Below are 22,631 nucleotides of genomic sequence, written 5' to 3'. Positions count from 1 at the left end.
TTCTTGCTTTTATGACCGGATAGAATCATAGAATGCTTTGGGTTGGAAGGGACCTTTAGAGATCATCCAGCCCAACCCCCCTGCAGCGAGCAGGGACAGCTTTAACCAGATCAGGTTGCTCAGAGCCCCGTCCAACCTGACCTGGAATGTTTCCAAGGATGGAGCCTCTACCACCTCTCTGGGCAACCTGTTCCAGTGCCTCACTGTAAAAAATTTCTTCCTTATATTCAGTCTAAATCTACCCTCCTTTATTTTAAAACCATTACTTCTTGTCCTGTCACAACAGGCCTTGCTAAAAAGATTGCCCCCATCTTTCCTATAGGCCCCCTCTCATTTTAGAGGGCAGGTGCTACATATCATGTGTTGTGCTCAAGTTATATGGAGAACACATGCCTAAACCTCCCTGTTTTCATTATCCACGTACCCTGGGAGCCATCTTCTGTGAGTCTGTGGGCCTCTTTGCTCTGCTTCATCATCACTCCTTACTTTTAATATGGAAAAAAAAATGAGCACCGACTCAAACATACAACCTGCACTCTGTAACCAGCCCTGTTGATCCTGGCCAGTCAACTGTCCTAACAGTATTGATGAAGGTCGTATCCAGAGAAAGCAGAATTTGGACCCTAAAAGGAGGTCATTTTCATAAACCAATGGAAAGAATTATGCTGTTCGTATGCCAAAGAAAAAGAAAAGGATTTGCTCAAAAGCAGAGATTTTGAAAAGGAAAGGCCTCATTCATTCCCTTACAGGAGATGCACTGTCCAGACCTCCCCTTGCAAGTTGCATTTGTCTAATCCCTGACAGCCCATGTGAGCACTGTTTCTGCTTGTCCATTGCACAGCAGGCACCACCAGTGTGGCCGGCCCCAAAGCCGACCCCAAGCACCTTTTGGGTGTAATGGTGAGCACATATTTTCAAGTATGAGAAATGACACGTGTCATAAAGCAAATGGGAACTGGGGTGTGGGCTGGAAAGCAACCAGCCCAGCAGGTTCCTCCATGATGCCTGTGCATGGAGTTGCCCACTGGAGGATGCGTCCTACCCTTTACCCTCCAAAGAAGCAATAAAATAATCAGTTTTCTGGCTTTGCATCCAGATTAGACTGAAAAAGAACCAACAAAGAGTTTTGTAAACGTCTTCTGCTTCAGTCACTGCTGTGCCAGCATGCTCAGCTAAAGACAGACCAATATATCAAATTAAAAAATATATAGGTGCCTGGAAATATTAATCTTGAGTATTTATCAATTGCGTGAGTGTTCTGGATGATGCGCAAGCCCACATGGCCCTTCAGGCCTCTCTTCCTTGATGAATTAGATTCATTGCTCATAGCTAAGTGCACAACCATCTTTTCTTGTTTTTCTTCCTCTGGGACCATCTGGTTTCTTGTATATCCTGCCAGGCTGTTGGCATCAGATTCACTGTAGTTTCCATCCAGCATCATAGTTTTCGAATGAGATATTCCACATGTACATGGAAACTAGGAACATAAACAAGAAATATAGATGAACACTGGAAGAACACATTAGCAACAGAAATTATGCTTTTCTATTAACAGACAGCCTGTAAACAGCCTGAATTTTGTCTAGGCCAACAAGCACCAAAAAGTTCCCATGTATGGTTTTGGAGTAAGCATGGGCCACAGACCATTTACCACAGGCAGTTCATACCAACCACTCCATTTTTGAGGGAAAGAAGGTTTAGTTTTAGATACTCCATCCCCATCAACCTTGGTCCCAGGCACATTTAATTTCTTAATGTGGACATAACATAGAGCTCTTCTCTGGGCAGCCTAACATATTCATATTAGGATTTTTTTGGGTCTTTCACAGGGCAGCAGCATTGGCTGACAAGATCTACATTTACAATGAGAAATGTCTCTTCTGCTTCTTCAAGAGCACTCACCTACATTTTGCCGCAATCCCTCAAATAATGTGGCTTATTATCTCTGTTCCCATTACCACCACTGAGGATTAATATTGTCACATGCTGAAGACTGGATAGAATATTTTACCTTGTGTAGTAAAAAGGCATTTGCTGAATATAGAATTCAACGCACAAGACTCAATAAAGGGCAGATTTGTGATATAAATAAGAAGCTGTGCCATCACTGGATGTGGGAAAACGTTCCTGAAAACTTAGCAGAACAGTAACAAATCCTCTCAAGTTCATTTCATCCCTCCAATATGGTTAAAGACAAAGGAGAGGGGGTTTTGCCTTTTAAAAAAATACAGGTTTATTCTAGGCAAGTCAAACCTAGCAAGGATGATTTTTTTTATTTCCTGTGTACTGTCAAGATGCCATCTTCTTTGGACATGGGAAGACTGAGCGGGGCTGGCTCAGTGGCCACAGACCACTGCTCACACACAGCAAGTAAGACACACTTGACTCGCTGTGCTTGCATAGAGCATCTCTACCTTGTGTTGCAGAGAACTGATGGGCCCTGGGTGGGGACTAAGATGGAGGCATAGATAAATCAAGATGCTTGGAACCTGTTCAAGTAGCTTTCCAGAATCACACTATTGTTGAGAAGACCTTGGGGAGGGGTAAAATTTTGTCACAGGAGTCTGCTGAATTTATTCCAATTGCTTTTTTAAAAAGTATCTAACTAATTTTTGATGAAATGCCAACTAGGAAAGGTACTGGGCTGATAGGTGGTCTGTTCCGTACTTCAACAAAGTCAGAGGAAGAAGTGCAAGGGGAAGAGAAGGACATGCAAAGCCAACAGATTAGTTCAGAGAGGGAAATGTCATGGTCAAATCATATGAAAGATGATGTCTGCATTGGCATTTCTGAAAGGCTGATATGAATTTCTCCAGGAGTCAAAGGCAGTAGGTGACCAATGTTACCTATGAACTAATGTGGGGAGTTCCTAATGGGAAGAATGAAGCTGTAAAACATGGTAATTTTCTTGGTGTGGGGGGACTGAAAAAATTTGGTCCCAAGCTTTAGTATTCAAAAGGTGGTGGTGTTTTGTTTAATTACAAAGAAGAAGGGCTCACAGGTCTGTAGGATAATACAAGCTGGAAGAGAGCTCAGGAGGTCTTTAGTCCTATCTCCTGCTCACAGCAGGGCCAGGCTGCTCAGGGCTGTGTCTGGTCAGTTCTTGAAAAACTCCAAGGATGCAGGATAAGACCTTTCATAGCACATTAAAAAGTACAAGCATAAACCTGGCTATATACTCCACTAAACTTGGCTATAAACAACTCCACTATTGCATCCATTGAATCCGGTTTCCAGAGTAAAGCTGACTGCAGAGGGAGGAAATGAATTTGCCCTGAATAACACCTTTAGCTTAAAAATATAGCAATTGTGGCAGCTGCAGTGAAGTATCAGCTCTGATACTTTCCCCTCTTGTCATCCCCACACACTTCCAGGCTGCAGTCTTTCCCAGTTCCGATCACACTCTCCTCTTCTCTGACGTTTCTGTGAAGACCCATGAGACCAACTCCTACTTTTCTGGTGTTAGCAATTCAGCCTGAGGTGGAGCGGTCTGAACAGATCCAATCATACACACATGGATGTCAGTGTTTTCCCATTTATAGACACAAACTGGTCAATATAAAGACCAGATCAGCTGTAAGAAAAAAAGGAATAAATGGATGAACAAAACAGTTTTTCTCACCCTTTCCCGGACTTTCCTCTCTTTCCGCTCTTGTACCGTAGTCAGGTAATTCACCGCTGCATATTCCAGCACCGAGAGGAAGACAAACACAAAACTGACCCACAGGTAAATGTCCACTGCTTTGATGTAGGAAACACGGGGCATGGAGGCGTTCACCCCAGTGATGATCGTGGACATGGTCAGCACGGTGGTTATCCCTGGAAAGAACCAAGAGAAATAAATGTTGTTGACTGATACAGTCCATAAGGCTTTTTTCTCAAGAAAAACAGAAATTATGCTCTACGTGATGCTCTAAAAGACAGTAGATATGAAATAAATTTATGATAAGTATCTCTTCTGCCAATGCAGAACCGTTCCACTGCCTGCACTTCTGTGTGTATGATGGGTGTAGTTTTGAGGAGCAGCAGAGCAGCCATCATTTTGCTAGGAACAGCATTTAACTCCCTCCTTAACCTCTGGGGTTTTAACGCAGCGCTTAGAGTCAGGTCTGCTAAGACCAGTGGTGACAAAGATTCCTGTTTCCTAGCTGTACCAATCTGTGTTACAGGCACTGCCAGAAAGCACCCTACTATTGACTGCTGGTCACAGCTAAAGAGGATTTGATCTAAACCACTGATCTTAAAAGGGATGTGCAAAAATGATAAAATGTTTTGCATGAAACAATGCAAAAGGAAAGCTTTATGCTTTTACCTCTAGGAATATTTGCCTACACTTCAGGCTGTGGGAATCAAAAAGTTTTGAACAACCATTGTATTTTTTATATATATGTGTGCATGTGTATGTGTTTATAAACATATGTATGTGTATTTATGTTTATATACATATATATGTATGTGAATATGTATATATATACATGTGTGTGTGTGTGTATATTTAGACAGATACAGATAAAATCCTGCAAAATAGTATATAATCTCTTTGGATTGTCATGGAGAGAAAAATATTTACAAGTTCCCAGAGCCACTTAAATAGACAAAACAGAGTCAAAAAGCTACTTCAGCCATTTCAAAACAGTGACCACTGTAAACACAGCTACTGTTGTTCACTTTTCATCAGGACCTAATTTTTTTTTTTGTCAAATGATATCCACTGAACACATTTCTTTCAGTGGAGCAGACTCTTGACTGCCTCTTCTCATGTTTGCTGCAGTGCATAGCCCTCTAAGTGAGACAAACCTGCAGGGCTAAAATACTGGTTTTATGCTTTTAGTATTGGAAGCCTTACATATTAACATTCAGAGATTTTTTCCTATTACCTTTTTGCCGCCTTCTAACCTATGTATGGAGTGATAAACAAATTGGCTCTTTTTATGCTCAGCTGAAAGAATTTCCTCCAGTCCTGGTGCAGACAAAGCTCCTCCTGATGGATTTTACACGTCCAGAGAGGTAGATGGGTGTGCGCAGGATTTTCAAGCAGCTCCTTCTTCGCTTTCCCACTCCCCCAAATGAGAGACCTCCCTACCCCAGAAACATTGGACCCTCAGTGTGAGGCGCCCTTGGGACAGGAGAAACCCAACCTCTGCCTCACCTCAGGGCTGGTGGTCTCTCATCCTCAGCACTGCAGATGTGAGAGGAAAGCCACCTTCCCTTCCCTTCCCTTCCCTTCCCCGCTGTTGTCCGAGGCCTGATGTTACAGAGCTGCCCCCAGGGGCACAGCGGGTGGAGGGACGCCGAAGTCTGCAGGTGCGGACAGGACTAGATCCCCTGCTGCTTTTCTTTCCCAGCTTTGTGAAGATGTGCCACACTGGCACCCCCCAGGCAGCCTGGAGAAAGCCACCGGCCGCAGCACCAGTGCTGGGTGATTGGGAAGGCACATACCTGGGCTGGGACACCTGCTGTGGCAGCTGGGACATGGCAGGATCCTGCTCATGAAAGGCACTCATGAAAATTGTAACAAAAGCCTTTAACTCCCTCTAGGTGCCTAAACTCCTGTGAAACTCTACCCTCACCCATGTGTCAGAACTGCAGGACTGGACAACAGGGAAAAATCTTGATTCACTGACACATAAATACTGAAACCTTTCTTCTCTGCCCAACTTTATTTTTAAAACCATGGTCCTTTCTGTCCTGAGCTAAGTATAGATCAGGAGGACTGCTTAGTGATGCAGGACGTAAGACAAACTGCAAGCTTCACATTATATTAATCATCAGACAAAACAAATATTTGCTTGCCCAATAGCTTTAACCATCAAAATGAACGGATCCCTTTCCTGCCAAAATTTTCACGCTCAAAGATTTTCACGCAGTCATGGCTTGCTGCAGTTGCTCTCACCCAAAGAGACTCTGGCAGGAACTGCTCGGCGATCGATCCAGAAGGACACCCAGGACAGCATGACCATGAGGGTGGCAGGGAAGTAGGTTTGGAGCAAGAAAAAGAAGATGTGTCGGCGTAAAGTGAAGTTTATGTAGAGGCGGTTGTACCAACCTTTGAGAGAGACGGAAAGCTAGAATCAGTAAGAACAGCCTGGATGGTAGGCAGAGAGAGACAAGATCTTTAGATTTTTTATTTCTAAAGGATAGTGAAAAGAGCAACTGATCTTTCAAAACATGTATTGTCCACACTGTGGAGACTACATTTCAGTAACATATAATCCCAAGAGCTCTCTCACAAGCTGTTAATACAACATTAGCTTTAGCAATAGCATTAAATCAGAAAAGGCCATACCCGTGCTACTGTAGAAAGCCAGTCTCGATGTCGTGTGGAATTTTTGTATCAAAAACTGAGACAAAGAAATCTTTTCATCAGTTTTCAGAGATTCATTCCCATTTTTCCAATACAGCATCAGATCTTCATCAGTGTAAGCATCTTAGAGAAAGAAGAAACATGATGTGATGTGACTTTAGCTTGGAGGGGAAGCAAAAGTTAATAGATCCAGACAAAATTAACAAACACAAAGGCATCTTTGGCATGAAGTAATGCTGCAAATAAGTTTGCTAACAACAGCAAGTTAAAAGGATCTTGCCATATGATATACCATGACAACAACAACAAAAATCCAGGTCATGCTGGTGCAGGGAAACACATGTTCTTTTTACTCCACGCTGATGAAATGACAGCTAGAACAGTACTTTTCTGAGCATCACATATCAGAAATCATAGCGAAGTAATTGCTAACTGATAAGAGTAACACAGGAAATAGTCATGGGTAAAACACCTGAATTTAGGGGAAGGAGGAAACAGAGACACCTCAAACTATCTTAGAATGATAAAAGCAAAAGTGACAGGTTTGATTTGAAGCACAGGTCTAGAAGTATTTGAAGATGGTAAAGGAAAAACTTGAAGAATGAATTAGCACACTAGGGAGCAGGAATGGGGAATGAAAAAAGGGCTATCAAGATGGCCAGGGGGCTGAAGCGCATGGCGTAAGATGAGAGGCTGGGGAAGCTCAGTTTGTTCAGCTGGAAGAGGAGGAGTCTGTGGTGGGGTACAACTGCTGCCCTGCTGGGAGTCATACAGAAGATGAAGACAGACTTTTCTCAGACTCTTCTCTGACATGCAGAGTGAAAGGACAAGAGGAAAGGGATGCAAGCTTCAGCAAGGGATTTTTTTTTTTCCAAGTAGGTAAAAGGAAACTTTTTCAGGATGAGGGCTGCCAACCAAACGTTTCAACAGGTTGCACAGAAAGCTTGTGGAGCCACCATTACCTTGGAGATGTTCAAAATCCAACTGGACACAGCCCTGAGCAACCCTTTCTAAAGCTTCCTGCTCTGAGCAGGCTGTTAGAGCAGCTGACCTCAAGACCAACATAAAACTCTCCTTCCAATCCAAATTACCCTATGATTCTCTGATTCTGTTGTTTGTAGAGGAAAATTTCAGTTAAATAGCTGGGAGGGCCTCAAAACAATTAGATGTTAGTCTTAGTACACCCTGGAGAAAGTTTACAGAACAGCCATGAGAATCTTACTGTTCAAATCAATTTCTCTGCAGAATAACTCCTTCCCAAAGCAGCTGAGCCCAAGTCATGGTGTTTGCAGGATCAGGATTATATCATACATAAACCACATTGGTGATGAAGTTTAGAGAAAATTAACAATCATTATACTCAACTTTTTACTGTGACACTAGAAAGCGCCACCTTCCTGTCAGAAGCAATGAACAGAGCAAACCTTCTTCTCCGGATTTCTCATCAGCAAGCTGCTGAGAACAGGTATATGTTGAACATTTCTGTTGGGGTTTTTTTGAAAGTCCCATCTACTAAAATTCATATAAAGATGCTTTCCTTGCAAATCCCCCTGTCTTGCAGCATCAGGGCTAGATATACAACACAGTCAATACAAAGACTCCCAGTAACTCTGGTGAACTCTTTTTTTCAGGCTCTAAAATAGGCTGTGATCTGAAATGTGTCCAACCTATGTGTGTGCAGCCAGCATGGAGTGTGTCTAGCTAGAAACACAGATACAACGTACAGCTTTCCAGCTCCAGAGAACACGTCTGAGAGTCCAGGGGGAAGCGGCTGAAGTCCATGTTACACATTGCTGTCACTGTGATCCTAGAAGTCAAAAATGAGAAAGGTCGGTTTCTATGAGGAGCAATGAATGGAGAATGTTAACACAGATAAATCATTCTGCAGCTTTAAAGCCAGCAATTATGCATAATATTAGCATAAAATCCCCAGAAAATTGCTTACCAATTCTCCAAGTCCAAGTGAGATGGATTACAGACAGACACTCCAAAGGAAGCTGTAATTTCAATACCTATCAGGGAATGAAAGTACTATCTTGGACATTTCAGTAGTACTGATGTCAGTACAGATACCTACACCATGTTTTGTATCCAACTACTTCCCTACAAGACAACAACGTAAAATAACTTCACCATTTACATTTGAAGGTTGCCTTATGTCCAGTTTGATTAAGGTTTCCTCATTTCCCCATTGCTCAGTTCCCTCCATAGTCACCCCAATAATGACCCAAGTCTGCAGAACATGACCAACCTTAGTGCAAGCCAGAAAATTCCTCCAGTATATGCATTATTAAGGTAAAAGCAGTTTCTTCCAGTCCTCGATCAAATTCTTTTAATCTGGGGGGAGTATTTCTGGGGCAGGGGGTGTAAAATGGGTGCAGCTCTTTTTTTACAAGTGAGATTTGCCTCTGTTAAGTTCATGTCTTAGCTGAAGAGCTGCAGCAATCACAGCTCCTGTTTTCAAATGAGTCCAGTTGTGCACAACATTACGTAACATGTCTTCCAGTGGGTCACTGAACTTTCTCTTGTGGACAGATTTGCAGTGGAGCTCCTGATTTAGCTGGGGCAAATCAGCTGTGAGTCATCAATTCAGAGGCCGACTTATGTTGGCCATGACCATTTTCTAGATTAATTGCAGATGTTGATAAAGAACGTTTCTTCTGTTCAAGGGATTGTGATCCAAATCCTACTCTGACCTACACACTCATCACCCCTGAAAAGCACACGTTGTTCATTTTGACTATAACACTAGAGCAGAATTTTGCCATATTCAAGAAGCTTTTTGGGGATATGCTCCAGAAGGTATATTGTAGCAATGACCTCCCATAGTTGTGTGTAGCATTTAAACATTGCCTAACTCAGTCTCATTACAACGAGCTATTTCTTTCCTAGGGGTCACCTAAACTCCAACACAACCTGTGGTCATTAACAATTTGTTAGTCAGGGGCAGCACAGAAACTCAGCTCATCAGCAAGTATTCCTCAACTAAAGCCCAGTGCCAACCTCATGCAGACATCTCAAGACATCTTGAGATATCTTGGAGGACATTTCCAATGCCACTGGACACCTGTGCTTGGGCAGCTGGATCATGTTCTCAGTGTCCTAAACACCACCAGGCCCAAATATCACATAGATTCTTGTTCTTGGATTTTATGAATCAAATTATCCATTTAACTGTTGTGCAGTCAGTTGTGGTTACTCACATCCTTCTCTCTCATGGGGTATCATTAGAAAGTCACATCACCTCCTCGCCAGCTCACAGAAAACTTTGAAAGTAAAAAGTCTGCATGTGGGCAAATGAGCAGACCTAAGCAGAGCTAATCGTTTTCCATTAATTTCCTTTATTTTGGCTGTTCAGCCCTGCTAACTAGTGGCGTGTGCTGGCTTCAGTGCACAAGAACTGTGGGACGTGATCAATGGAAACTGATATTCAGTTACAATCTGTAGAGAAGGTCCCTACCCTCCTCCTGCTCTTCTCCCCTTGGTGCTCACCCAAGCTTATATATGATCTCCTTCTTCATTTTTCTTTCTCTTTCTTGTCTCTCCTGCTGCATAGCAGCTTCATCCTCATCCAGTTCTAATAAAACAGATCCTTTAGGTGCTTAGTTAAGGTGTGAGTAATCAGATTTTCATGCAATAAATGGATTTATTAAATGGGTTCAGAACAGGGAAAGTGTTCCTAAGTGTTTGGTCAAGATGGGATTTTCATCATTAAGACCAGGCAAAACAAAGTGGCTATATAGTGCTTACTCTCTTTCTTACACACACACACGTGCGTGTTTCTTTGTGGTTTTAATAATTTGTCCAGGGTTCTTTTAAATAAATTCAGTAGAATTATATTTGGACTACGAAACCAGTGAACTTTAGCCCCACCCTGGTTCAGTGGGATATTGTCCTACTTGGGACAATATCACCCACTCTGCTCATTCTTCAAAGAGAAATAGCCTCCTGAATCAAACTTTATAAAAAAACCTTTCCTTGTTTCTGAAAATTATTTTACCATAGGTGAAGTGAATAAGCTCCAGAAATATCCCAGAACAGAAATCCTTGTGTTGCAAAACATTCAAAGGTCACTGTACACTGAGAGCATGTCTTCTGTCCTGGGGAAATGGTCTTTTGTCTGAGCTCTCAAGCTTTTCCCCTCTGGCATCTTTTTTTGCATTCTTCTGAAGGAAATGAAATCTGCTGGGATGCCAATGTGAGCAGCTATGAAGGTGGCCTGGTTAGAAGGGGAAAATTACTGAGCAAAAGAAAATGTCCACTGAAAAATATTGACAGAGAAAGGTCTGCCAGCCTGGGAAGCTGCAGCATCCTTGAGAAGCGCAGCCAGACTCTTCGAAGTGAAGCTGGGTACCTAGAAACCCGAGATATGCTGAGATATGATCGATAAGCGCAAAAATGAGGGACTGTAGCAGCAACTTGTTGTCTGCAAAGGTGGAAAACAGTCTGTAAAATAAAAATTGGTCTGAAAGAACAAAAAAGCATCGTCATCTATTGTCTGTTCCAGATGAAAAACAGAAATTAACAGCACCTACTGGCTGCTCGAAGCGGTGGTGTCCTACACCCTATTATGCCTCTGTTGATATAAGGAGGACTTAATTTTTATCCAAAATGGAGCCTGCCTCTCTGAGAACTTCCTGTGCTGCTGTCATTGTTTAACCCCAGTCAGCAACTAAGCACCACACAGCCGCTTGCTCACCCTCCTCCCCGCAGTGGGATCAGGGAGAGAATCGGAAAAAAAAAAGTAAAACCCATGGGTTGGGATAAAGGCAGTTTAATAGGACAGCAGAGGAAGAGAAAATAATAATAATGATAATAATAATAATAATAGAATATGCAAAACAAGTGATGCACAATGCAATTGCTCACCACCGGCCGACCGATACCCAGACAGTTCCCGAGCAGCGATTGCTGCTCCCCAGCCAACCCCCCCCAGTTTATATGCTGAGCATGACGTCATATGGTATGGAATAGCCCTTTCATCAGTTTGGATCAACTCTTCTGGCTGTGCCCCCTCCCAGCTTCTTGTGCACCTGGCAGAGCATGGGAAGCTGAAAAGTCCTTGACTAGTGTAAGCACTACCTAGCAACAATTAAAACATCAGCGTGTTATCAACATTATTTTCATACTAAATCCAAACCACAGCACTATGCCTGCTACTAGGAAGAAAATTAATTCTATCCCAGCTGAAACCAGGACAGCTGCACATACATTTCCATTCCTAAACAGGTTGAATTTGCTGCATGAACTTGCTACCAGCTCTTGAACTCTCACTGGAGACGTCCAGCTGACTCCAGACTCTGTGACGTGCAGCATCTCTGAAGTGGGACTCTGTCTGTTGTCTCATTGGTCCTCCTCTGGGCCCACTTTTGAGGTCGTTTTGGTTTGTCCTCCCATCCATGGGATGATTTGGTTCACTTGATGATGGTATCACTTGATACCAGTATTATACACCCATATAAGCAATCTATCATAAGTATATCTGCTGCTATACTGTTGTTGAGTTGCTCCACTAATGGTAAGTTTGTAGTAACCTGTAATAGTATATACCTACTTGGTTATTGCTGTCATTGGCTGTTGCTATGCAATTTATTGATGCTATATTATTGATTGCTGATAGTAATTTGTAATAACATGCTATATATATCCATTTTATCAATCATAGGTATACTTGCTATTGGTGATTTTGTGGCAGTTTACTTACTAGTGGTGATTTTTGTGGTATTTTTGGAATCTGTAATAACGTAGAGAAGTTTAGAGGATAAAGTCTCCACGTCCTTGTGTATTACAGAACCCTGCAAACCCACAGTCATGATCTCTGTACACCCGCAGACTGGGTAACCCTTTAAGTCATGACAGACGTGCCTCAGGATTGTTCCAGTCAACAAACCTGCTAGAAAATCAGGGATTACAGGGTGTCTTTAATGCTGCCATTTCAGCTTCAATAAACTGAAACCTTTACATCAACATGCAAATGCCAACAAAAAAAAAAATTTTTTTCTAGACAAACAGGAAGCAAAATAGGATAATTATAGAGGTCACCATCTGGTATATCAGCAGCTTCCAGTTTAATCATATGCTGACCCCTGGATGAACATTCCCGCTCAACTAAGCCCTCCTGTGACTGCAAAGAATTAGGAGAATGCTTCCCTTGGGAGGAGATTATCCTGTTACTGCCCACAGCATGGTTTCTCGCAGCTTCCTGCGAAGTGTCTTGTACTGGACATGCTAGAAACAGGGCTCTGCACCAGCGGTAGGAGTAGGAAGGTTGGCAGTGGCAGTCTGGTGGTCACCAAAGCCACGCTGGGAGCAAAATTGACAGTGAAGCCCTGGGGGTTGTTCAGGAGCAGCACCATTACCTCATGCTGTAGAGAACATGACCGTCGGGGAACACTCGCAGCATGATGTTGTCCGTGGTGGTGTCGTGAATGAAGGACCTTTTGGAGTGCACAAAGAAGACATCGGGGACCCAGATCTTCTTCACCAGCCTGCCATCAAAGGTCATGCTCTTGTTGGTGGTGCTGGGAAACGAGAGACGCTCATCCTTCCAGTAGTGCCTTAAGTACAGAGTCATAGTGAAATCCTTCATGAAAAAGGAACAGAACCACAAAGAGGTCCATCAGTGTTGCTTTCTACACCTAGGAAACACTAGAAAGAAAACTCACCCCTAACCAGGTAGATGAAATCCCTCCCCTCTCAACTCCTGTTTCTTCCCTAGACCAGTGCTTTTTGTGAATAGATTTTCCTGACAAAATTATTTCAGCCAAAACAAAACATAAACCCCCAATCAATGTATTACAATACTCAGTAACATTCAGTCCTAAAAGGGATATAAATATGCCCCAAGATAAAAACTGCCCTGCAGAAATGATTCTTTAATCCTGTCAAAAATATCTTGAAGGGCTATGGCACCACTAGCATGTTCAAGAGGAAAAACTTTCAAAATTATCTTAATGGTCAGGCTAAACACTAAGCAATTTATCCCCCAAAGAATTAAATTGTTACAAAGAGCAACCAAGTGAGGGAACTATTTTTCCTACTGTACAAATATATAAATAAAGCTCTCTTTTAAGCTCGTTGAGGGGGCAGGAGCTTCAGTCACGCAAAGGAAAACATCTGTTTGTTGATCCCAACCTGGCAGCTGCTGCTTTCAGAGCTGAATCTACTCTCTCATGCTGAGAGATCAAATGCACTTGTTTTCTTTATATTCCCAATTAAGCGAGTGGTTACAGGAGCCGCAGCTGCCAAGCCCGGGCAGGCAGCAACACAGGCTGGGATCTTTTCCTAACCACTTGGCAACTTCTTTCTAAAACCACCACCACCACCACCACCACCACCTCATTTTGCTTTGCTGATGACAAACACCGGTTAACCTGACTCTCTGTTTCAAAGGGCTGCCCTGGCAACAGTCTCCCATTGCCAATAGGTTTTTCATGAATTTGTCAAAGTCGTCTCCAGTGCCAGCCCTTGCCTTGCTGCCCTGCACGGGGCAGAGCTGGTCAGACACCTCCCTCTCTGACCATGGCAGAGACCTGCCAGAGGGACACTTCTGCTCACCCACCTACAGGTCCCCACCTTGGCAGACTGGTCCCAGCCTCCATTTTTGCTCCCCCCAGGGATGCTGCCAGCTCCTGTTCCATACTGGATGCTGGCCTCCTTCCCTTATAGCTACAGTCCCAAAGAAACTCTTCCAGCGACTGCTGCTACCGGCAGGCCTTAGGTTGCAACCTGGCTGGAGAAGCCAACCTCAGGGGTTGGACAAGGAAATCAACATCAGCTTGACTGGAGCTGGGAAGAAGGAAAGGAAGAAGCATAACTCATGATTTCTTAGGAATCAATGCTGTTTACACTAGAAGGAAAAAAAAAAAAGGGGTGAAAATGAGCCTGGTTATTCAGGGTCACCCATCCTGGGCAGCCTTCCAGCTGTGAAGCAAGAGGAGGGCCAGGCAGCCTCTGGGGCTGCAGAATGCCTCTGGGCAGCTCCACCGTGGGAGCACAGGGCCACAGGCACCTATGCGGCATCAGCCAGGCACCCCTGGCGTGACGTACAGCCATCACGGCGGGGGCTCAGAGACTGCCTGCGGGGACAGAGCAGGAAGGGCCACACCACTTCCCAGGTGTAGCCCTTTCCCCATCCCACCGCGCAGGAGCCCTCTCGTCTCTTGCCTTCAGCACCCTTCTCCCTCCAAACAGGCCTCCGATGGCCAACACACAGGGCACCAAATGCTGCATACATCAAGCCCAAGCAGCAGCTGATGACAGCTTCTAAGTACAAAATCCAACTTATGGATGTTTTCTCGTGGCGTGGTCAACCAAGGCAGTTTGCAATCACTGACAGCTTGTTCCTTTCTGACCAGCACACGCGCTAGTAACAAACCCAGAAAAGGGATTTACTTCACTACGTATGAGTAGGAAAATCCCTTAGGAAACAAGTTTTACAACAGAGAGAACGCTAATACCTGCTGGAGGCACAGCAAACGAGCATCCACAAGTGCCTCACTTTTGGCAGCACATTTCACGTTTGTGCCACGCTCCGGGCAGCCCTGAGAGCATCCCCCGCCAGTGCACACAGCAGCAGCCAGCTTCAGTCTGGTGCTTCTTTGGGGCACCAGATGCCTGTTGAAGCAGCGGTAGGCAAAGGCTTCTCTTCCGAGGGTATCCAGTTTTCCAAAGCCACTAACCCTTCAGAGTACTTTGAAAGAAGTCCTGCCTGCAGTTTAGCCCTGCCTGCAGCTCTGCCCTGCCTGCAGTGGGGAGCACCCTGCTGCAGGCACAGCCAGCCTGGCTCCCCTGGCCATGCAGACAGCTTATTGCCCACTCTCCTCTCCACAAACACCCACGCTGGGACAAACTGCTGGAAAAACAAACCAGCGTAACCCAGACTGACCTGGGAGACCGTTCTTCCACCCCAAATAGAAATCGGCAACTGCTGTGGAGAGTACTTGTCCTGTGCTGGGAAAATAGGACTGCGGAGCCATCTACAGCAAAGGGAGAGTGAGCTGCCCTCAAAACTTTCTCATGGGTAAGATTTTTGTTGAAATCAGATGCTCCTGACAGAAAGCATTGCAACTTATTTACTTGCACTGATTAGGTCTTTTTGCTGCTATGACATTATCTTGATATATTAGACCCCCAAGCCTCCTTGCAACAGCCATTTCCTGCGCTGAAAGCTCCCTCCCACACGCTTCATGGGATGCGTCCCTCCAAACCCTCTCTTTCAATATCTAGGCAGGCCAGCTCCCTTCTTTTAATGAAGATGTAATTGCACCACCATAAGAACTGATCAGACTAAAGCTCTTCCTTTAAGTCTTCCTTCTTGCCTAGACCAGAGAAGGTGTCCAAAAACAAAGAGGAAAAGGCAGAAGGAGGAAGAAATCAAGAAGCTTCCTCTTCTCCTCTATGTTCCCCTTTCCACTGCTCTTTCCAGTGTTTTTATTCCATTTCCTATAGTTTAAAAAAAAAAAAAAACAAAACACCCACCAAACAGGAAAATGCTTGTGAACACTCCTTTCATTGGGAACACCTTGAAACCTGTTGAGGGTTAACAACTGCATGTATTTCTTCCTCCTTTTTAATTAATAAAAAAATTAAGATACTAAATCACAATTGAACTCGGTGCAAATTTCCTGAACAGCATCATCAGTGACTGAAAGACTATTCCCCCACATCAAATCCCACTTTGGCAGAGGCAGCTCCCACTCACGCACCTCAGTGAGATAACTCCCAGTGATGAAGAAGCAGGAGCAGCTCCTTCTCATTTACGTTGCCAACTTAATTTTCTGACATGCCTCCCAGAATCACACGTTTAAAACAAATGGACTCAATGGTTCCTTAAGGAAGAAAACTCTTGCAGTAAGTGCAGCTTATGTGAACTTCACCATACACCTTCAAACCTTTGTACACAGCTGTTTATATTTTTGGTTGTGATAGATCCTTCATAGCACTGATTATTCTCCCATTTAAGGTCCCTTTTTCCTTCATACTTTTAATCTTTATCTGAAGATACAGAAATAAGCTTAAGCTTTTGATCACCTGGTTTTATCAAGTCTTTAATTCTGGGTATCAGCCTCTTTGAATTTGCTAGATGCTGCCGTTACTTTCACCTGACCAATAATTTGAAATCCATAGGTTTCAAGTGGGAGGTACTTTTTATGACTAAGAATAATTGAGGCTTAAAAGAGGATTACGTACCATGTCAACCTCAGAAATACTGTCCAAGCTTTCAACTTGCACATCCACCCCAACAGGGATTGCAGGGCCTGTAGGAGAATGAGATTTAGATATGTAAATAACTGTTCATTTATATTGTCTGCATTTAATTAGCACTATAAATGCAAAACACTTCTGAGCTTCTGTTATACTTTTCTGTCCATGATTCTTCACGAGGGGGCCAGGGGAAGAGTCAGTGAATAACCATGTAAGGCCCCTTTTGAAACACTGAATTATCTTCCCCTTACCATGCGCTGCAACATTGACACTGCCCAGCTAATCCAGAGCTTGGATGAAACATTTGCATATGTTTTTAAAAGCTGAGCAATCTCATCATAAATTTTAGGCCTTTATAAACAAATTTGGCCCCAAGAACAGGGGACTGAGAAGAAGAAATGGCAAGCAATGAGCTCTTCCTTGTGGGTTTCTCATTTCTTATCAACAAGACAAGCTACGTTAAACTCTCAAGAGCCCATCACCATTTTCATTTATATGACTCATCGATGATGTTAATAGTTTTCCACAGTAGTTTTAAAATTAGCAACCAGAGAATTCACAAAGAGTAAATAAGCGGAAAACATCCCATAATGAATGCGTACTCCTCTACTACTAGAAACCCTGTACAAAATTTCACTGTAGACTGCTGCTCATTAATGACCAGGACATCCTCAGGTTACTCACGTACCCCATAGTATGTCCTCACACAGCTTTTTCCCTTTTCTGGTGCACTGAGGAGGTAAGTGCCTACAGAGATGTGCACACCAAGCACAACCCACCACGGCAGGTCAGCAGGAGCTGCTGAGGAATGGTCCAGGTGAATCCACTGTTACCTTGAGCTCTCAGCATGTGGCAGGGGGTCTCACAGGGCTCATGCCGATGTGTGTATCTAGAGCGAATCTCCAGCCTGGGCACTGTCAGCAAGAGAGACTGTGGCGAAGGAAGTAACAGCTCTGCAGACATGTCTGGGACTTGCCCAGTAGAAATGAATTTTCCAAGGACGGTAGCGGCCTCCATGAAGGTTTGCAAAGATTTTCAGCACCTAGATTTTGAACCTGATTAGGAGTTTGATGGTATTTAAGAGGCACCACAACCCCTTTATAGATCCAGACCCATATTTGTGTAGTGCCATGCACAGCAGGGTCGGCTGCATGCATGTGTTTAGCTACAGCAGCATCTTCCTCAAGACCATGTCCAAGCTCTGAATACACCATAAGCCTAACAAGACAGCAGAACTGCTGTTTTAAGAACGCAGAGCACTTTTGCAAGCTGCCATCCATCCTGCTCCTGTACCTGCACAGACTCCCACACATCTTCAGGGCTTTTGAAGACAGCCTTATGTTCGCCTCTGCTGAAGGAGAAAGAAGCACCAACACAGCTCGGTAGGGAAAGGGTAATTGCAAAGCCCATGAGACAAGCTGATTAGTGTGACTGGCGCCCTGATACAGATTTTGCTAGGGCTTTGATAAGCCAGCCTCGCCGAATTATAGCAGAGTATGCTGACGGTGACACTGTCCCCCTTCCGCACGCTCGACTCCAGCCTGTTGCGCCCACACCATCCGGCAGTGGCTGTGCTGGGTACAGGCACCCTGAAGCGAGCCCTTTGGAGCAGGACCAGGCTCTTCAGCACCACCAATTCCAATTTAAGTGACTGTTGCCCCCAGCAATGAAGCTCAAACATGGCTAACCCAGCACTTTTAGATGCTTCCTAGATGCTTACAAACACCTATATGTCACATTCAGACAGCTGTGCACTTCATGCTTTAAAAAAATGCCAGCAAACATTTGCTTGCTCCTATTCATGTCTTGGTGGTGTCTGTCCAAGCTGAAGGGTGTTTGCAGGAAGATTTGCTTGGGGAGAAATTCCAATTAATCAGCACTGGCATGTTTCTCAGGAGCCCAGAGACTTTGGTAAGATTTTTCACTCCAAAGACATGAGCCCATCTTGCTCCCTTTCAGTTATATTACAAGGAATCACTGGAGGCCAAGGAAATTCTCATCTGGTTGGCATTCAGTTCCCTTTCTCCCAGGTATTCCCTGAAACTGGGAAAATCCCCACAAAGTCCCAGGCTGCACCCACTGATGAAACTCAGACATGCTGTCACAACCACGTCCAGCAGCAGGACTGAGAAGCGCTGAAGATTTTTTCCTCTTGCACACAGGGCTTCACAACACAGGCGTGCTTGTTCAGCAGGCAGGAACAGTCCTCAGCCCCCTCCCCAGATTACACGGGGAATGTCTTTCAGCAAAGGGCGAAGTTGCATAAAGGAGTAGACTGAGCTTGCGGTAGGACCTTCTATAAGACCATTCAGCTCACTGACCCACAGAAAATTAACCCAGCCAAAACCAACAGCAGCAGCAGCAGCAACTGGACTATTTTCTTCCAAATCAGTGACTTGAATCAGCCCAGGGAAAGACCTGTCAGGTGGCTGAGTTAGCCACTGGGGCCAGAGAAGGCAGGTGGGGAGGAGGACGGCAAGTCAGAGAGCCCTCTGCTTTTGGTGGCACCAGCTCAGCTCCTCATGAGCCAGTCCCTGCCTGCCAGGCCAGGAAATGTGCTCAGTCCCTACTGACCTGGCCACAGGATGCAACCATTCATCAGCCAGTGGATTCCTTCTCAGACCATTGTAACTCATCAGAGAGGCAAATCCATGGCAAAACCACAGATATCTTTTCCATGTCACCCTTGCCATGCATCCTTTCTTTTGACTGGCTCCTTGCCCAGGGAGGAGACATTTTTTACACCCAAGGCAGATGTGTCCTTCCTAATGTGCACTCCAACATCCTGCAGACCGTGACTAGCACATGGCCTGTCTGTCATCCCACAAACGCATCATCTTCTTGTTTGACCAGAGGAAATGGTGGCTTCATTAAGTGGAAATACCGTGGCAACGGCTTTGCAGTATTCTGCTCCCCTTCGTCCTCGTCAGCTGAGTAGTTGTGGAGTATGATAAGGTCTAACAAGCAAATTAGCGTGTAGAGTGCTGGTTTTAAGGAGGTGGTTTGTTACTTCTGGTTCTTTCAGTTGACCTAAGAAATGATGCTACATCTCGCTACACACCCTGCCTGTCTTACATAGAGTATTTTAGTGCAGTCCTTTTCAATCTGAAATCACACTATAAGTTTATACCTTGGCTGCAGCCACACTTCTTCTACTCTCTATGCTTTTTTTAGGAATTGAGTAAACAAAAGCTAAAAACAACAAATAGAGAAAGAATTTCTCTATGACATTCCTCCTGCTCAGTAAAATGTGCTTTGTTTTTTTTAAACAAGGTAGCAAAAAGCACTGTGTCTGTGGTGATAACAAGGATTTTGACATGCAGTATAATCAACAGGGAAACAACAGAAGCCTTCTGATAGGCAGTGCCCTGTTGGTGGCCAATTAGCCTTTCTTTGCACAGATACCTCATGAAGCCATACACAGTAGTCAAAAGGAGCCTGGGCAATGATTCAAATACTTATCTATTCCCTTAATGCCTTTAAATACCTAACAGCTCTTCAGTCATGTTTGTGACACTTGGGCCTCTGCTACAGCAAGGCTCAATGCTCAGAGTAAGTCATAGAATCACAGAATTGTTTAGTTTGGAAAAGACCTTTAAGATCATTCAGTCCAACCATTAACCTAACACTACCAAGTCCACCACTAAACCAATTAAGGGTTGAGTAATAATTAATTTCATGTTTCCTGGCTTGGTGGCTGGATTATTTTTTAATGAAGTAAAACTAGGAATCATTAAGGTTGGAAAGGACCGCTAAGACCTCTAAGTCACTTCAGAAAGGTTCCACAGCCCAACATAGCCCACGTCAGGACAGGCACAAGGTTGCCCTCAGCACTGCCTCTGGCTCTTGCTAGAGAAAGCATTTGTAATTAATATCATTTGTTGTCACACGCAGCTGTTGACATTGCAATAGTGCCCACAGTGCTTCCAAACGCCTGGTTGTGGTAGGCATGGTGCTAACAGAGAAGACACTGTCTCTGCCAGGACGGCTTCACAGCGCAATCAGGTTGTGCCAGAAGAGAAAGGCAGCGGTCAGCCATGGCACTTCCCACTGGGTCTCCCTGGTGCCAAGGAGCTGTGTGCCCAGCACATGCTGGGCAGCCCCCCTCAATGTCCAGACTGCAAGAGACACTCTCTGTGTATGAATGCTTAATTTAGCCTTGATTCAGGAAATCAAACCCCATCCAAAGTCTATTTACTGCTGCAATTTCCACGCTTGTCTGAACACTAATCATAGATTAAAAAAAAAAACAAAACCAAAAACCAAACACAAAAACCAAAACCACAAACAGAAGAACACTGCCAAGTTGATATTTGTCCCTCTCTCCTATTCCTTCCCTATCTGCTCTTGAAGATAAGACACTATGTCCATATTCTTTTCTTTTTTCATGTTCCTGCACCAAACGCTCACTTTGGCTCCCAGATATCCAGCAGGTACCTCATTGCAAGGACAAAGTCTAAGCTTCAGTCTGGAGCTGCCATGAAGCTTTATTAAACCCAAAATAAAGGGTGTTCAGTGTAAAGCTGGATGGTCTGGAAAGCCCTTGAGAGAAGAGGCCTGAGGTTTGGTTAGGTGTCTTGTACATCAGTGAAACTGCTTTTACTTTTTTTCTTTTCTGCAGTTAATCACGATTTTGAGGGATGATAAAACAGTGAGTAAAACAGAGAAAGGAAGAAATCATTTGAACTCTGGACTCAAACGTGAAGTTCTTAATACAGGCAGTATGAAGATGAGACTGTAAAACTTACTTATCAATGGAAATATTTACCCTGCCTTTCTTGGGCAAATTCCTACTACAATCAGCAGGAGCAATCACTGCTTTTCCCTTCCCCCTGTTCCTTATTCAGCACCTGGGGCTGAGGCAATGAGGAAGCACATGAATGGGAATGAGGGCACATTGAGACACCAAGACCCTTTGGAGGAGGCTTGGACAAGACGTTGGGCTGAGCAGGGAAGAGTGGGTGAGGGGCCACTGGGGTCAGCCCAGATGTTGCTGCCTGGGAGCTAGTAGTAGGAATCGAATGATCACCAAGCCCTGCCCTAGGCGATGAGCATAACCAATAATGATAATTGCTTATTCACTTGGCCCATCCCTCTTCAAAACTTCTATGAAGATGCAGTTTTGCCGAGGCGCTTGATGCGAGCAACATTGTAAATGCATGCAGTATCTGAAGCAAAACAGAAGCCCTGTAAAGAATGCCCTCTTTAAACCACAGAAACAAACCCTGGGTTTCCTTAAAGGTCATCTTGGCTACAGCACATACCATTGAAATAAATGGCTGTTGAGCAATCACAGGAAGATGTCAAGAGGTCTTTGGTCTCACTAATCCTTGGAGTCAAGTGGGAACTGCTAGGTTTTTAATCCTGTCCCTCTGGAAACTAAACTGTTGAACACCTGGGGCTCCACATGCTTTGCCAAATTCCCTGTCAAATGCCACTAGGGATGAGCAAACAGAAAAAAAACAGAGAGGGAGCAGAGGATGAGGAAGGTGTGAATAGGACAGAAAAAGAACAGCTGAGATGGTATCTGACACACTGAACAGGTAGACAGAGGACAAGTAACTTAGATTATAGCATTAAACGTAAAAAAGCCCCATCAAATACCTTTTCCTTGTCATAAACAATATTTTATCAGTATTAATTTTTTCTTCGGAGAGAGGAAATACAGAAGGATCAGCTTGGAGAATTACAAGAAGGAAAAGACCTGAATACTGTAACACTGGAGAAATCTCAAAGCTCAGGCTCCTCTCTAGGTTGTTCACTGATGGACAGGAAGCTAAACGGACCCACACGAAAGCGTGGATTTGGCTGAGAAGAGGAAGCAGTGCTGCTTTGCTCAAAGACTGCAGCCCAGCAAAGCTTTTCAGCTGATACTTTACAGTGTGTGAACACTCTCAGCGAAATTCATGGAATTATTCAAATTAAATACGAGCTCAAGTATTTATAGATCAAGGTCTAGGGAGAAATTGTATAACCTTCAACTGAAGTATTTCTTCCAGAAACAGCAAACGTGTTGACATCTATTATCTCCATCACTGTCCACAGCACTATCTCGCAGAACACAAATCCTAATTCAGCAAGGCTGATACAACCAGAAAGCAAAGCCTGGACTCTTAAAAAA

At 44.1% G+C, this 22,631-nt stretch overlaps 1 protein-coding gene across 1 annotated transcript in view; it reads right to left on the bottom strand.

Moving 5' to 3' along the window:
- Positions 1-1,168: 1,168 nt before the first annotated feature.
- The window catches only part of LOC104033194 (gamma-aminobutyric acid type A receptor subunit rho2), a 39,354-nt gene continuing 17,891 nt past the window's right edge, over positions 1,169-22,631 (bottom strand). Inside the window, exons 3-9 of the mRNA XM_009485761.2 lie at positions 16,496-16,563; positions 12,664-12,887; positions 8,029-8,111; positions 6,287-6,427; positions 5,894-6,046; positions 3,623-3,819; positions 1,169-1,477 (exon numbers count right to left, since the gene is read on the bottom strand). Of these exons, the coding sequence (XP_009484036.2) occupies positions 1,169-1,477; positions 3,623-3,819; positions 5,894-6,046; positions 6,287-6,427; positions 8,029-8,111; positions 12,664-12,887; positions 16,496-16,563 (1,175 nt within the window). The remainder of the gene's footprint in view (positions 1,478-3,622; positions 3,820-5,893; positions 6,047-6,286; positions 6,428-8,028; positions 8,112-12,663; positions 12,888-16,495; positions 16,564-22,631) is intronic.

The sequence above is a fragment of the Pelecanus crispus genome, chromosome 3, assembly GCF_030463565.1.
Source record: "Pelecanus crispus isolate bPelCri1 chromosome 3, bPelCri1.pri, whole genome shotgun sequence".
Lineage (NCBI taxonomy): Eukaryota > Metazoa > Chordata > Aves > Pelecaniformes > Pelecanidae > Pelecanus > Pelecanus crispus.
This window is presented reverse-complemented; position numbering and strand designations above follow the sequence as displayed.